Here is a 17,601-nt window from a genome sequence, read left to right as displayed (position 1 = left end):
ATAACCCAGAAGGGTGCTCCGATCAGGTGGACTGAGGAATGTGAGGAAAGCTTTCAAAATCTCAAGACAACTCTGACTACAGCCCTAGTGCTGGTATTGCCTACTGGTTTGGGGTCCTATACGGTGTATTATGATGCGTTGCACATTGGTCTCGGTGCGGTGTTGATGCAGGATGGTAGGGTGATTGCCTATGCGTCTAGACAACTGTAGGTGCATGAGAAGAACTATCATATCCACGACCTCGAGTTAGCATCCATTGTTCATGCCTTGAAGATCTGGTGGCACTATTTGTACGGTGTCCCTTGTGAGGTCTACATAGATCACCGGATTCTACAACATTTGTTTAAATAGAAGGATCTTAACTTGCGGCAGTGGAGGTGGTTGGAGTTGCTTAAGAACTATGATATCACCATTCTATATCATTCCAGGAAGGTCAATGTGGTGGTCGATGCCTAGAGTCGCAAGGCGGAGAGTTTGGGCAACTTAGCATATCTACCGGTAGCAGAGAGGCCTTTAGCCTTGGATGTTCAGGCCTTGGCCAACCAGTTTGTAAGATTGAATGTTCGGAGTCCCCCTCTATCTTTATTATGTCATTTCCTTATCCTCATTAGACTCTGATGTATATAGATATTTAGTATTTCTCTTTAGAGCTTGTGACTTATATCTATTGGGTTTTGGTAGTTGTTATTACTTTGAGTTGCGGGTTTTATTTATTATAGTTGTTGATGCTTTGAATTTTATCTTAATATTTCAGTTATTCTGCGTACTTTTTAGGTCTACCTAGTCTTAGAGACTAGGTTTCGTCACAACATCCTACGGTCGTGACACTTTTCCAAGCCGAATTGGGACAATTGGACCGCGAAAATATACTGGCGCAGCGCGCCATGCGCCGCCCCATTAGTGAGGATTTTTAGAGAGTTGATTTATTTCACTCTTCAGGAATTTTGCACTAGTGCCCCGATACGCATGGCGCGAGCGGTAATGCAATTTTCTTAGAGTAATTTTGTTTTCTCACTTGTTGACATCCAGACTTGGTCCTCGACCCCCGAACGTGATATCGACTTAATTATTTGGGCTTTTACTTAGACTTCGAAGCTCCAACTTGTTCAAATTAGCTCCAAATTATCTTAATAGCTCGAAATCACTTCCTGCAAGGCATAAAAATACATAATAATTGCAATACACTAACATTTAAGCTCAAAAAGAAGTAAAATGCAGTAATTAGAGTGCAAACTATGAGTAAAACACGGGATTCTAGCCTGCCATCAACAACCCAACACTTCGACCATTGCTCGTCCTCGAGCAATCAAACTACACTTTACATAGAGATGACCTTTTTATCAGACAACTTCCCTAACGCATCATGCCAAGAATATTTAAAGCAGACTAAGCACTTTATCATAACATTCTAGCCTCAAGACTCGACTCAAAAGCACCACGTATTTTTCAAAAACCCGCTCACTTACTTAAACATATAGGCCAAAGACATTACCTTTCCTTCACAATTCATGTGCCCTCACACCAAAGATAGAGATTAATCCCACACACAATAAAATTCAAGAACAAATAGTAACTCAAGATAGAACGAATTCACTCAGTCTTAGAAATAAAATTCATGCACCATAGAGAATGTACCATAGGCTTGCCCGTAGTGTAATATTTTACTAATTGAGCTCATTCAGTCAAGGATCAAGTAGGACTTTATTTTTGTTGTAATGTAGGCTGCAGGACGGGTAGGATATATTTGGATATAGTGACTATACCTCCTTAAGCACTTTAATACATATACATTAACAATTTAAACCCCACACTTGTGTTGAACCAAACCCCAACCTTCACAACATATTAACACCAAGCTCCCAATTTCTTTAATCATAGACTAAGCAAGATTTGCCACTAGCAAGGAATAATTTTTTTTCCTTTTTCTAGATTTCGATTTTCTCTTTTTTTTTTTCAATTCCCTACAAGTGGCTCTCACAATTATTTTTCAAACAGTGCACCTTTCTCCTTTTCTATAGTTCCATTTAAAAATCCAACTATACCTCCACTTAGCTTTTAATAAGCTCATAAAAAATTCAAGTGCTCAAGAGAAGTAGAAGGTTCAAACAAATGGTCAATTCAAAGAAAATGGATCAGGCTTGTAGCGTGGTTGCCAAAGAAATAGGAATACACGCTCAACGGGGCTAACTAAGATACACATTAATTTGATGGGTAAAGGCATATATCTAGCTTAACAAAGAAAGGCCTATATCAATCCTAGACTGAACAAGACTATTATTTTGCTTTGCAAACACACGGGGCAAGTTCTAGACATCAACCGACATGCACAGAATATCACAAAACCTCACACACACATTGACTCACAACTCATTTAGGACCGGATCTATCCCAACTCTCTAGTCAAAGCAGTTAAGAAAAGTTAAAATCAACTAATTTAAGGCACTTATCTATGAGTCAAGAACTGATCCTAGGAGTTACAACTAAGGCACTCACTTCTCTCAAGACATAACAACGTCAAGAAAAGTCATCTCCATTTAACACATAGCACAAGACTTCACTATTCCTAATAAAAGAAAAACTAACTACACCCGGTTCAAACAAAACCCTTAGAAAAGAACCGGGGCACAACAAAAAACCAAGGAGAAATTGTTACACTACCTAAGAAAAATAAAATATTTTTTCTTCGACTTTAATCCCTCAAGAAGACAGTCGAGGAAATTCATCGTCGGAAAAAGTCAAAAAAAAATTCAATCAAAAGAAACGACTACCAATATACATATACATATATACATTCCCCCACCCCATACTTTAAATTGTGGCATGTCACATGACATATAAATAAAAAGCAAGAGCTAAATGAAACTTCCCTGATTCATCTAGCCGGGGTCTGAATCGAAGTCGGGATCTCCTTTGCACGCCTGGCCTAGTGCACACATCCACGCTGAGAGATTCTTTTCCGCCTTCTTTGGGTACAGCCCACACTTATCACCTTCACTCTTTTCGATTTGCTCTTTCAAGGCCCCCCTTTCTCCTTCCATTTTGAAGATCAGCCTTTGATCCCCCACTCTGAGCATGAGCTGCGTTTCCTAAATATTTAGAATTGTTCTGCCCGTAGCCAAGAATGGTCTTCCTAAAATTAGAGGGACCTCCCTATATTCCTTCATGTTCACCCTAATGAAGCCCACAGGGAATACAAATTTGTCTACCGAAATCAGCACATCTTCAACGATTCTTTCAGGTATGATGGTGGTCTGATTCGCCAGCTGCAAGGACACAGGTATCGACCAGATTTCTCCAATCTCTCCCTCTAATTTCCTGAAAATAGAAAAAGGCATAAAACTAATAGAAGCACCTGAGTCACATAAAGATTTTTGAAATTTAGTACTTCCTAAAGAGCAAGGTAAAGTAAAACTCTCTAGATCTCCATATTTTTTAGGGAGCTTATTTTGCAAGATGGCACTACAATGCTCTGTCAGCTTGACAACCGATGTCTCTTCCACTTTCTGTTTCTAGGATAATATCTCCTACATAAATTTAGCATAAGCTGGCATCTGTGAAAGCACCTCGGTGAAAGGTAAATTCACATGCACCTGCTTGAACACGTCTAGAAAGCGCTCCAATTATTTATCCAGCTTTTCTTTTCTTTGTTTCTGGGGGAATGGTAGAGCAGGAATATATTTGCTCTCTTTGGTCTCATTATTTTTTGCATTATCATCCTTCTTCTTTTTCTGAGATGTAGACTTCCCTTCTTCTCCAGACCATCATCTACCATCTCTGCACCTTTTTGAATGTTGCTATTTTTTTGCTCTTCCACAAGCTCCACCTTTCTTTCAATCGGCTCATCCTCTTGCTTTGCTATGGGATCCTCCAACTCGTGCCCATTCCTCAAAGACACTGCATTGATTGTCTCTTTTGGATTTCTTTCTGTATCAGCAGGGAGCGTTCCTCGAACCCCTCGGACAATAGAGTAACTAGTTGCCCAACCTGTCTTTCCAGGTTTCGAAAAAATGTGCCTAGTTCTTTGATAGTTGCACCATGGGCGTCAAGTCTCTCATCTATATTGATAATGAAGGTCTTCATTAGATCTTTCATGCTAGACGGATTAGACTGTAGAGGTTGATATTTCTACCTCTGATGATTTTGAAAACCTGGAGCTAATTGTCCCTGGGGTCTAGAGTTATTTTGTTGCCATGAGTTCAAGCTACCACTAGGTGAATTCCAAGAAAATCCTGGATACCCATGTCCCATAGAATTAAAATTATTACCACTCTGGTAGATGCCTCTATCAAATCTTCCTACAACATTTACCACTGCATCTGCAACTAAGGCCTGACATTCGTGCATTAGATGACTCATTCCACAGAAATCACAAACTAGTGACGGTTGGCTCTAGACCTTGGCTAAGGTCAACTTTCTTATCTCTTTGGCCATGGCCTATAGTTGGGCTTGAACTGTGGTATTAGAATCTACTTGATGAACCCTAACTGATCTTCTTCTATTATTACTCTCAGCAGGCCACTGGTTAGCATCTTCAGATAGCTCATCATGAACTGCCATAATCTCCTCAGAAACCTTCTTCATTAAAGGACCTACGACTATAGTGTTCAGAGTTCGTCGTGAGGGAGGTGTCAGTCCATCCCAAAAGTCTTGGAGTTGCATTCACAATTCAATCTCATATGCTGAGACTTCATCACTATCTCCTTGAATCTTTCCCAAGCCTCAAAAACTATTTTAGTGTCCGTTTGGTAAAAGTTGTGAATTTCTCTTCTGAATTTCACTATTTTTGCAACTGAGAAGTATTAGTCAATAAACTTTTTAGTCATGTCTTCCCATGTCCTGATCGACCCCGTTGGTAAGATAAGAAGTTAGTGTTTCGCGTCATTCTTTAGTGAAAAGGGGAATGCCCTTAGGTCGACTGCATCTTTCGACACTCCGTTTTACTGGAAGGTGTTCATGATTTCCTCAAAATCCATCAAGTGAGTGTTAGGATCTTCATTCACCTTTCCTCTAAATACACAGTTGTTCTTGATAGTTTGAAGCAAGTCTTGCTTCAACTCGAAATTATTTGCTGTTATTGGTGGAGGTTTGATACTAGACAGTCCCTGATTGTAGACTGGTCTGGCATAATCACACAATGCTCTACCTGGCCTGGGTACCACATTCTCAAACTGATATTAAATCAAGGGTCGATTCAGATTGAATCTTCGACCCCCATCATCGTTGATGGTCTCATCAGCAGCTCTACGGGCTGCCTCAGCTGCAATCCTTGCAGCTTCTTTTTTGTGTTGTGTTGCTTCTCTTGCATCTAAATTTACCTCATCTTCACCGTTATTAGTCGTGTGTTCTTGGGTTGAAGGTTTCCCCAAGAACTTTCCAGTGAGTTCTTTCTCTTTCCTCAACTGTCGCAGACTCTTTTCTACCTATGGATTGTATGGAATCAATTCCTTTAAAGAAGATCAAGTCATACACCAGAGAAGTCTATTGCCTGCACACGAAAGAGGAAACCCGTGAAGAATAAAAAAGCAAAAATAGAATAAAATAAAATAAATTCCTGAATTAGCACCAAAAACTAATTTGCACACCATTGATTGCCAATCCCCAGCAACGACGCCAAAATTTGACGAGTGCAAAACACAACACGAAATTGATGTTCGCTAATTAAAGATAGCATAGTATAATATTGTCTCCATAGGAATTGGATTTTAACAATGTTCATTCCTGATTTAATTGCTATTCAGGAGGATCAACACTTGAGTTAAATGATTATGATCTAACTTTAACTACTAAAAATAATGCAATTGACAATTGACAGCAAGGAATTGGAGATTCACAGAGTGGTTTCTTATCAATGTGAGGGATAAAGGTTTGACAGGATTGATGCAAGATAGCTATTTGTGATTAACTCCAATTTAATTCACTCTAACATTCTAATGATTCTCACGAATTCACTCGATGATTAATTCAAACGTGTAGTCAAGATTCCTCTCTTGATTAAATCTTAACTCTACGAGGTGAACTAATATAAGCATTGTGAAGTATGCAAGCATGCGTTAATGGATTTGTCTTTAGGAAAACGTCTCTCGAATATTCTCCTAACTTGATTTAATCAACAATTCAACAAGCTCTTTTGATTACTTAAGGGAATCAATGAATTAAATCAAATCAAATAATGCAAAGATAATCACCTAGATATTCCTCTTTCGATTAAATAAACTGATGAATAAAGTTGCAACAATTCAAAACTCCATAAACGAATTCAAGCACGAACTAGAGTTAAAATCTACAAATATTTATCAACATACCAAATTCGTCAAACCCTACAGGAAACTACTCCATAATCATGGAGGAAGTCATCACAAATATAATTAAAGAGTGAGAAAACATCAATATAACGTTACAATCCAAACTCCTGTATTGAATTGATGGCAAGATAATGAAATCATATGTCTTGTAGCCTCCAATGTTCTCCCAAAGCTTCCAAGGTCAAAAGTCTTCTAAAAGTTGTATTTTTAGTATATTTATACCATGTAGGAACGGGCCCGGACGAAACTACCTTTTTCAAGCTGAATTGGGACAATTAGACCGTGAAAATACACTGGCGTGGCCGCCCATGTGCCACATTAGTGAAGATTTTCAGAGAGTTAATTTTTTCACTCTGCGGGAATTTTGCAGTAGCGCCCCGCTACGCATGGTGCGAGGCGGGGCAGTAGTGTAATTTTCTCAGTAATTCTGTTTTCTCACTTTTTGACATCCAGACTTGGTCATCGACCCCCGAACGTGATCCCGATTTAATTTTTTGGGCTTCTACTCATACTTCAAAACTCCAGCTTATTCAAATTAGCTCCAAATTATCTTAATAGCTCAGAATCACTTCCTACAAGGCATAAAACACATAATAAGTGCAATACACTAATAGTTAAGCTCAAACACAAGTAAAATACAGTAATTGGAGTGTAAACTATGACTAAAATACGATATTCTAGCCTGCCATCGCGAGCTTAATATTACAAGTATAGACATCAAATGTAATGTAGACTTTAATTGTTGGTGAAATTGCATAAGCAGCCGCCCCGTTATGAAAGTAGCATTCAATTAGAGTCCAAATTGCTCGATGGATATCTAGATTGTATCAGGTGACTAACTATATACTCTGAAAAATAATTAGTTAAAATATTCATATCTAGCAATTTAATTTTTTCAAAATTTTGTTGTACATATAGTGGATGTTGATGATATGTTGGGTGATTTTAATCAATTTTATTACATTTTTTCATCATCTAATACAAACGTGACATTTCTTTTAGTGTCAATCATGTTTAACAAATATTCATTTTGTCCAATATTTACGAATGACCTTGTGTACATGTGTAATTCATGTAGATTAAAATTGGTCTACATTACCAACAAGGGTTGTGGTAGAGTGGTAAGTACTCTTTTATCCTTAACTAGAGGTCTCGAGTTTGAGTCCCTGGTATGTAGTCGCCTTTGTTAGGGAGCGCTTTACCCTAATATGGAATTTTCCGATGCAAATGTCTACATTAAAACGCTTGTGGTCTCAGCCGGTAATTAATGTTCGTACTTGGCGATTTTTTATTTTAAGTTAGTCTTTTTCCAATATCTAAAGTCGATTTTAACCTTAGTACCCATTTCCATGAAGAGAGAATCTCAGCAACAGCCTTCTTGGGCCTCGGGACAATGTGTAGCCTATGCAGTTTCAAATTGAGACATAATCAGTTATGTCCATTTATAAGTAATTTATTATAAAAATTGGTCAATTCATAAAATCTTACTAATATTAGCCAATTATTATCAATATTAGTCAATTAGTTATTTGTAGCCAAACAAAGGTTAAAGTATTGTATTCTTTTGAGTGGGTGTTATTAAAATAGATTGGATACATCTTAAGGATCTTGAATCTCAGTTTTGAGATGATTTTGTGGAGTTTTGAGGTGGTTTGAATTGAAAATTCAAAGTAGAAGATGAACATGGGAAAAAAATGATATGTGCATCACACTGTGTATCATTTGTGTATCACATATGTATCATATTTGTATCCAATATGTATCACATATATATCCATATATCTCTGTGTGTGAGATACATGTGTGATACATGTTTGATACATGTGCTGCAAAAGAATTTTTTGAACTCGATTTTAACTACGAATATTGATATCAAATCAGTCCAAATCACCTTCATTCTCCCTCAACTTTTGTATATTGACTCATATATATATATATATTCAATGAATTTCAACTATACCCAATGAAAAAGATCATTTTTTGCTTAGATTTTTGAAATCTTGTATATTTATATATTTTTTTAATTCAGCACCTTATTTGCTAACTCATCCATGAAATTTCCTTTCCGTCTTGCATCTAATGTTGCTAATCACGCTTTAAAATATGGAAGGAGATCTTTGTGTGTGATTAGTGGAGAGAAAGAACCTTATTTATTTGGGTTTTTAACTTTTATATATGTGTTTGGCTAATTTTGGTAAGTCTATAATTAATAGCTAGAAGTTGGTAACTTAAAATTTATTTGAGGCATTTTCGTGAGTTTCCCTTTCAAATCAGGATTCTTTTCGTATATACAAAATTAGGATAGTATTTACCTGGTTTAGTAAGTTTTCCTATTTATAAAAAAATAACTGAAGTTGTTATAAAATATATACAAATTCGGTCAAAATCAATATATATATATATAACTTGTATGCAATGATTTTTTGTACAGAATTCGATCAAACGGCTAAAAATTACATACAACTATACAATTTGTATACAAAATCCGATAAAATGCTACAATTTACATACAACTTGTACACAATGATTTTTTGTACAGAATTTGATCAGAAAACTACAACTTATATACAACTTGTGTATAATTATATTAATTGCATATATTTTATAAGTTATTTGTACACCCGACATAGAAAAAATATACAATTTATTTATGTCATCGTCTTCAATTTTCAATCTGAAATTGCAACCAAAACCAAATCGAATCTTCACCAAATTTCCTCACAACTGAGATATAAACTCCATAGAGTGTTTCTAATCATTTGCAACAACACTCAATCTAAATAAATAACAATTTCGAATTCAAATTGGCTGTCAGTGGAGTTTTTAATAAATTTTAATTAGATTTATTATTTTGGACGTTGTACAAGCTGTATCACCCTCCGAGCATTTAGACGAATTTTCGGGAGAAATTCAAAAATAGCCAGATTTACAACTGTTCGTTCAAAAATAGCTCAGTTTCAAAAGTAACCGAAATTTAGTCATTTTTCATGTAAAGATAAATCTGAGCGAAAACATTGTTTAAAATCCGGAAAATACGCCAGTATATTATACTGGAGTTCCAGCATAAGTATGCTTGAACTCCAGCATATTACACTGGAGTTCCAGGATAAGTATGCTGGAATACCAGCATAATATGATGGAGTTCCAGCATAAGTACACTAGAACTCCAGCATAATATACTGGAGTTCCAACAAGTATAATTGTCCAGTATAATATACTTGAGTTTGGAGCACCGGTGCTCCAGTCTCCAGTATATTATACTGGAGTCAGCAAAGAATACCGGTCCAACATAATATGCTGGAGTTCATACACAGGTGCACCGAACTCCAGTATATTATGCTGGATCGGTCTCTGTTGCAGCAAAATAGTGGCTATTTTTCACTAATTTCGTAAACGCTGGCTATTTTTGAATGATCAATTCAAAAACTGGCTATACCGTGCTATTTTTACAGAATTTTCAGTAGTTCTTTCATTGTATCCTTCACATTGCTGTGACGTTGTCTCTTCTATTGCCAGTTACATGTTGGCTTGATTCCTTTTAATCCAAAACTTCTTAATTCAATGGATTGCTTCCTTTTAATCCAAAACTTCTAACTCAATACTGATTCTAGTGTTTCCTCACTTCCCCATTCGTATAGGTGTAGGAGTGATTTGCACTTCGCGCTTTAATTTCAGGATCTCGATCAACAAATGGGGTAAAGGGGTTAACATAGCACGGTATAGCCAGTTTTCGGATTGGTCATTCAAAAATAGCCACCGTTTACGAAGTCAATGAAAAATAGCCACTATTTTGCTGCAACAGAGACCGATCCCGCATAATATACGGGAGTTCGGTGCATCTGTGTACGAATTCCAGCATATTATGCTGGACCGGTATACTTTGCTGACTCCTGTATAATATACGGGAGACTGGAGCACCGGTGCTCCAAACTCCAGTATATTATACTGGACATTTATACTTGCTGGAACTCCAACATATTATGCTGGAGTTCCAGCATAATTATCCTGAAACTCCCGTATAATATGCTGGAGTTCAAGCATACTTATGCTGGAACTCCAGTATAATATACGGGCGTATTTTCCGGATTTTGAATAGTGTTTTCGCTCAGATTTATCTTTACATGAAAAGTGACTAAATTTCGATTACTTTTGAAACTGGGCTATTTTTGAATGACCAGTTGTAAATATGGCTATTTTTAAATTTCTCCCGGTAAAGGGAGACTAATTTATCACTAATTTGTAGATAATTGATTTTTTTTTATAAGATAAATTGTATTAATCAAAAGGGAGAGAACACCCGTATACAAGAAGTATACCAAAGAGTAGAGAATTTACATCAGAACATGATTCTCTACAAAAGAGGCTCAATCTTCTATACAAGTAGGGGCAAATAATTGATAAATTGTATATGAGAATGTAATTAAATGATAACCTCTCTACTAGGGGTAAATAAGTTTATAATTAGTATAGCTAGGTAAAAATTCTCAGATAGATATGCAGGCCCAATTTGCCCCAACCTTTTTTTCTTAGATACATATGTTATTGGCAAGGAGGAACTGTTTGCTCCAGTCCTATTATACCAGGATGGTTTACAAAAGCCACAAGAGCAAGTTCAAAGCACTATTTCCAATTTCATCCAATGGATTACAGAAAATTATAGCAAAATAATTCAAAGCAAAGAAAATTGCATTAACTGAATAGGCATGCATTTGTGACAAAATAAGATCAGAAGATAGTAGTTAAGCATTTACAAAACATATACATCCATCCATCTACAGATCGATAAAGGTGAGAGGTAAGAAATACGAATGACTCACAAGTGCATCAAGGTGCGAAGGTCATCTAAGCTAATGTCCCTTTGATCTTTCGAGCCCTTCTTCCCGAAAGCCTTCCTTGCCAGCAGTTTCTTCTTTTCTTGCAGTTCCAGTATCCTCTCTTCAATGGTGCTTCTTGCAATCATCCTCACAATCTTCACATCTTCCTTTTGACCAATTCTATGGACTCTGTCCATAGCTTGCTCCTCAACTGCTGGATTCCACCAAGGTTCCAGTAGATAGACTCTAGACGCAGCTGTAAGATTTATTCCAGCACCTGAAGCTTTTAGACTTGCAAGCAAGATGGTAGGCCCCTCCGGAGCTGGGATTTCAAACTCCTTAATCACTTGGCCTCTCTTTTTCGCATTCATTGACCCGTCTAAGCGCAATATCTTAAAACCAGCTGCTTTAAGCGGCTCTTCAAGTAGGAGCAACATCTTCCTGAACTGAGAGAAGACAATTGATTTTCTGTTAGAGCTTTCATCTCTTGATGCACAGAGAAGTTTTAGGAGTGCTTTCACTTTGGATGATGCAGTGGAAGAACTTCCACTATTTGCTGCATTAGATGCTTCAGGTGGGCAGAAAAATAGGTCGGACTCTGACAGCGGATGACGGCAAAGTGGGCAGCAAGGCTTGGCACGTTTTATGGTCTTCAAAATGCAAGACTTGCAAAATATATGCCCACAACAAGTAATGACACTATCGGTTGGTGGAAAAATGCAGATTGGACAATCAATTCCCTCGTCATCTTGCAATGCTGAGAGCATTTTGTCCAACAACTGTGGGTTGCTGTGCACATCTGTTTCAATTCAATACTTAAATGCATTACTCACTGACTAGCTGAACAACATGAGAAAAGCAGGATAGCACAAAAGGCCTTTTACTTGGCTAATTAAACATCTTCTTTCGGAAATGATTAAATTCCCACTTATCAAACCTAAAGAAAAGGCAACACAAAATACAAACATGCAATATTTTGTCAACCACTGCAAAAGAAACAGAACCAATTATAGAGTAGGAGCTTTGTTCTTTATAAAACATGCAACTGCAAACCCCAAGGAAGCATTGCCAACAACTTGAACCGTAACAACATATGACAGAAATCAGCTTCTAACTCAATAATGACAAAAGAACTGTCTATATTATCCCTCGAAACAAAGGTATACACTACTCAGAAACAGGAAGTTGACATGTTATAGCACGTGTTTCTCACTTATTTAAGGAAAGACTGCAATGGCACAGGTAATTTCCAGCTAATCAGATTATTTTCACATTTTTGTGGGGAGGTTGTAGGTCGGCAAAACCCAAACTTATCTCCTATGATGATATTCACTGGAAAAGAAACTAAAGTAATTCAAAATGAATCCACTATACAAAGTAGCTTAGGTTTGAAAGTAATTTAACAGGTAACAACCACATCTGGATATCTTATCTATTCAAAGTAAGAACAAATAAATTCGAGAAACTGTCGAATGTTATTTGATGGCAGTAAAGATGATTTTCGCCTGTCTATTTACTTTGTACACAAAGTAAGAACAAATAAGTGTGAGAGATATCAAGTCTAACCTCCAATTTTATTTGATGGCAGTAACGATCTCAGATCTGAAGGACACAAGGCTAAATCAATACAGATTTGTCGAAGTCGTACAATTACACTCAGCACAGTCCAATAATTTTTCATTGAGCTATCAGAAGAAATGTATTGCTTGACAATCCTCTTAGCTTCTGATTCCATCTGATCATAAATTTCCCTTTCTTCTCCAGAAAGTTCCACAAAGAAAGTCTCAATAGATTTTGATGGCAAACCAATTAGAGCCTTTTCTTTGGTCCTTCTCAAAGACATGGTTGACATTAGGACCTGAAATGACAATGACGATCAGAATCTTAAAGCAAACTAGTAGGGCACATAAAGAGTGTACAACTAATTAACTATGAAAAGGGTAAGAGAATGGATAACAGCCACTTGCCTTGATTTAGCAACTAATCCTTCACACTAACGAAATTGAAATAATAAACAAATATATTGTTACTTCTTTTCACGAACCATATTCTTTCTCAGAGATATATGTAAATCAGAGTGATAATAAGCTCAGAGGAATTTCCAGGTGTGATCAGCTAAATCTCAGATTCCAGAGTTGTGCTTCAACAATGCAAATGGTGAAATAGTGTTCTAAAGCTTGCATTTGTATTTGTCAGAGAAGTCTTTCTCTAACAAAACTTTATAAACTATAGCGAAAATATTGCGAGCACTAAACGCCTCAAGAATACAATGTATGCCAAAGAAGCCAAACACAACACACTTGCATTGATTCAGAGTATTGTTGATCAGTGAAGACTCATGCATCAGATATTCAATAGAAGTGTACCTTAAAACTAAATAACCTTTTACCGATATAAATATAAACCAGCAGCACTAACCAAACTTTCTTGAAGATAGAGTAAGCCATATCCTAAATTTAAACAGTTAGACGTACACTCTCAAAAGGAACTAGAACATTGAAACTAACTAGCAACAGAGCCTAGGTACACTATAAAACTTTACCACAGAAATGGCGCTCTAACCATCGAGGAACACATCAGATACTAAGAAAAGGTTGTCAGAACCAGCTTTAGTGCTGACTTTTACTGCCTGAAACTGGATCAGCCCTTACCTTCCCCTTATTCTTTGTCGCACAAACTATTTCAGCCTCCAACCTCATAACAGTATAATACTTGGTAGATTTTGCAAAGCCTAAGACTAAGCCACCCAGCTTCCCACCCCTCCTTCCGGAAAAAGCCCTTCTACCCCTCCCCACATAACCAACTGCTCAACCATTTGTCCGGTGCTCGCAAACTTCCTCTCCTGTTTTAGGAGTAGAGAGGAAGGGAGCAAAATTTAATACAGTATGGTACAAAAAGGACCGAGAGCATCTAAACATAAAGCTCTTCTCCTTACATTTCAAAGTTCATCTACAAAAACGTTGTGGAAATAGCATAATTTTCTAAGTACGGTCATGATGGGAAGGGATGAAAAGCATGATAAATATGGAAAGGTACAATTACAGAGACAATAGCGCGAAAAGAGAAAATACTGAGGCTTTCAATCCAACACAAACTTATTTAAGAAGAAAAACAAAAAAAAAAAGAGCAAATAAGAAGAGCTTACCTGCAGTCTTGACACCCCCTTCTCATCTCCCTGGGCAAGTGGACGTTGTATCAAACTGTTCCAATAGGCTTTAATAGACAGAGGCTCAAATCTCAAAAATGCCATCAAAGAATACAAATCGAATGAGTTATTTTGTATCGGTGTTCCTGTTACCACCCACTTTCGTTTAGCTTTCAAGTTGTTAACTGCTCGACTTTGTTGAGCATTCACATTCTTAATGACATGTGCCTCGTCCAAGATAACTCGCCACCATTCTATCTTTTTTATGGGAGAATCTATCCATGTGTCTTCACTAGCCAGAATACTATAAGTAGTTAAAACTATGTCATACTTTGCCAGCTCATTGGCATCTCCTGTCCGCTCTCCATAATAAATATATGACTTCAGCGAACCTGGTTTAGTGTGCTCCTCAATCTGTGAGATCCACGCTGACAGTACAGCTGGTGGACAAACAACCAATGTCGTCCCCGAACTTGAATTGCCAGAACGCCTGTCAGGACTGCAAGCTGATTTTTCCTTCACTTGTAGTGTGTTTACTCGTTCAGTCTTTTGCTTCTTTCGTGAATTGTCAGTCTTTCTACTAACTCTTCCCCTCTTATTCCTCTTACTAATAGAAGCAGTATTTTTGTCTTCCTCTTCATCTAATCCATCATCTCTCTCGGCATTTTGATGACCACTTTTGGTTGAAGATGAAATAAAACCACCACGTTTATCCAAAGCAATTAAAGAAAGGAGAGTAAGTGTCTTCCCCAACCCCATGTCATCTGCAAATATTCCACCTCTTATTGGTTCAGGTCTTTTATCGGTAGAGTAGTTTGTCAAAACATTCACATAACTACCCTCTTTCTCTTCCCAAAATGGAGGCAATTCTTCAGAGTTCTCTCTCTGAACCAACCACTGCAATCCTTCCTTCTGGTGCAGAAGAAGCTCCGACTTTATTATATTTTTGGGTGGCTCTAATGCTTTCAGTTCTTCCTTTTTACTGATTTTTTCATCCAAAAGCTTGAATATCTCATCGATGTCCCTCCCTTCTGGTGTACTTCTTTTTTCCTTAACTACCTCCGCCTCTGAAAGCGTAAACGACGGATCGCTCTCGCCAATCAAATACAACCCACCATTTGTAATTGCTGATTTTACAATTCCAAATGCCTCCAATCTCGCAAAGATGTGAACTTGACAGGGGAGTTTGTATCTGTTTCCTGGACGAGCCACCTTTGGAACGATTCCTATGCAGAAATGATAAACAAACTTATTTACAAACAGACCGGTAACAATCAAGCATCATTCCCATAACATTTGAAGAGTCACAGACTGCAAGTCTATAACTAAAGAATAAACCGGCTTCTCCAATAGAAAAACTTAGGTAATAGTGGAAAGAGAAAGAAACAGAATCTAAATTTACACTCGACTAAATTTCGATTCCTACATCCAAGATCATAAGGTGATGCAAGCAACCCATGAGTACGAATTCAAAAAGTTATCCAACTACTGAAGCTAAAATTCGAAAAGTAAAATGAAGGGAAATTACCGCAGGTTTGAAACAATTTCAGATTCTTTTAACCATTGAATGACATATGAGAGAAGAACAAAAGAAAAAGAATTACCGTCAATGGTGATGACGTGGGCGTCCAAAAGCGGTGATAAAACCCTGGCGGCGGAGCGTTCGATGTGTCCAACTTGAACGGAACGAGTGTTGAGAACTTTAATCGCGTTTGGGTCATACTGATTGAGAGGTTCACGTTGAAGGCCAACGATTTCTCGGCCGCTGATTCTACCACTATAGTACTGAAGACCCACAACGTTGGCGATCACAAAACCCACCATGTACATCTCCCCTGATGACTGGCTGTTGTTCTCCTCCTCCTCCGCCTCCACTTCAAGCGGTGATAGAGGCCACCGTTCTAGTCTCATGAATACCTCTACTGGGTCTTGCCCTTCCACCATTTTCTTCGATTCAATTAATTGGGTTTACTTCTTTCCTATTGGGAACTTTAAAAGTGAATGTTTTTGGTGGACTTTCGGACTTTTCAAAAGAGGAGAATTGAAGACCGTTTATGGGAGAAAGGGAGGAGTTTTTAAAGCGTGTTAGGATGGTTGTTACCCCAAGTGGCCCTTTTGAGAGTGATTAGTACACCTGTCCATACCAATATTTGTTTAACTATACTAACCCCTAAACCGTGGTTAAACTTAAAAAAATCAACACGAATGATGTGGTGCAGTAGATGTGACTGCTCTTTTCTCAATCAAAAATTTTGGGTTCAAATCTTAAGTATAGAAAAATCTTTAACAGGGAAAATGGAAAAATCCTCAATATCTTCTTTATTTTCTCTGCAAGAAATCTTAGTTTTAAGCTAACAATAAATTAATAGAGCTTTTAGAAGTTTAGTAAAGATGATAAATATGTTAACAGTCAGAAATTTACTAAAACCACCTATGAAAATAATATTTTATTTGAAGGAGCTTGGAATTTAGAGAGTTGAAATTTGAAAACATAATGATTTGGAGATCCATAAAAGAACAATAAGAATTTGTGGAAAAGGGTTTAATCAAACAACAACAACAACAACCCAGTGGAATCACACAAGTAGGGTATGGGAGAGTAGTGTGTACGCAGACCTTAGCCTTACCCCGGAAGAGTAGATAGGTTGTTTCCAATAGACCCTCGGCTCAAGAAGATGAAAAGAGACAGTGGAGCAGTAATAGCAAAGGGAGCAAGAAACATAACATCAACAACATAATAACAGAAAATAGAGAGAAAAGTAATAAGTAGAAACAATGACACAGTACTACAGATACAATAGAGTAATATGGATACAACAAGAGCCACTAGCATCCTAAGACACTACACTATCGGACTAGCCTCCTACGACCTAACCTGCAACCCTAATAAAGTAATATGGACACAATTGAAGCCACTAGCAGCCTAAGGCAAAACACAGACTAGCCTCCTACCCCATAACCTACAACCTTATTGCTCGCCCTCCACAACTTCTTATCAAGGGCCATGTCCTTGGAAATCTGAAGCCGAACTAGGTCCTACCTGATCTCCTCTTCCCCAATATTTCTTAGGCCGCCCTCTACCTTTTCTCACACCCGTCAAGGACAGTCGTTCACACCTCCTAACCGGGGCATCCATGCTTCTCCCCCGTACGTGCCCGAACCATCTAAGCCTAGCTTCCCGCATCTTGTCTTCTATAGGAGCCACGCCCACCTTCACCCGGATATCTTCATTTCTAATCTTATCCATTCTAGTGTGCCCGCACATCCATCTTAATATTGCCATCTCTGCAACTTTCATCTTCTGGATATGAGAATTCTTGACTGGCTAACACTCTGCATC

The 17,601-nt window shown here is 37.6% G+C and overlaps 1 protein-coding gene across 1 annotated transcript; it reads right to left on the bottom strand.

The window, feature by feature from the left end:
• Positions 1-10,970: 10,970 nt before the first annotated feature.
• On the bottom strand, positions 10,971-16,332 carry LOC104219335 (putative SWI/SNF-related matrix-associated actin-dependent regulator of chromatin subfamily A member 3-like 1). Its single transcript, XM_009770001.2, has 4 exons — positions 15,866-16,332; positions 14,262-15,487; positions 12,683-12,974; positions 10,971-11,915 (listed from the first exon to the last, which is right to left on the bottom strand). Exons 1-4 carry the CDS (start codon positions 16,203-16,205, stop codon positions 11,116-11,118), a joined length of 2,658 nt encoding a protein of 885 aa, XP_009768303.1. The 5' UTR covers positions 16,206-16,332; the 3' UTR covers positions 10,971-11,115.
• Positions 16,333-17,601: the final 1,269 nt, after the last annotated feature.

Source organism: Nicotiana sylvestris, chromosome 6, assembly GCF_000393655.2.
Source record: "Nicotiana sylvestris chromosome 6, ASM39365v2, whole genome shotgun sequence".
Lineage (NCBI taxonomy): Eukaryota > Viridiplantae > Streptophyta > Magnoliopsida > Solanales > Solanaceae > Nicotiana > Nicotiana sylvestris.
This window is presented reverse-complemented; position numbering and strand designations above follow the sequence as displayed.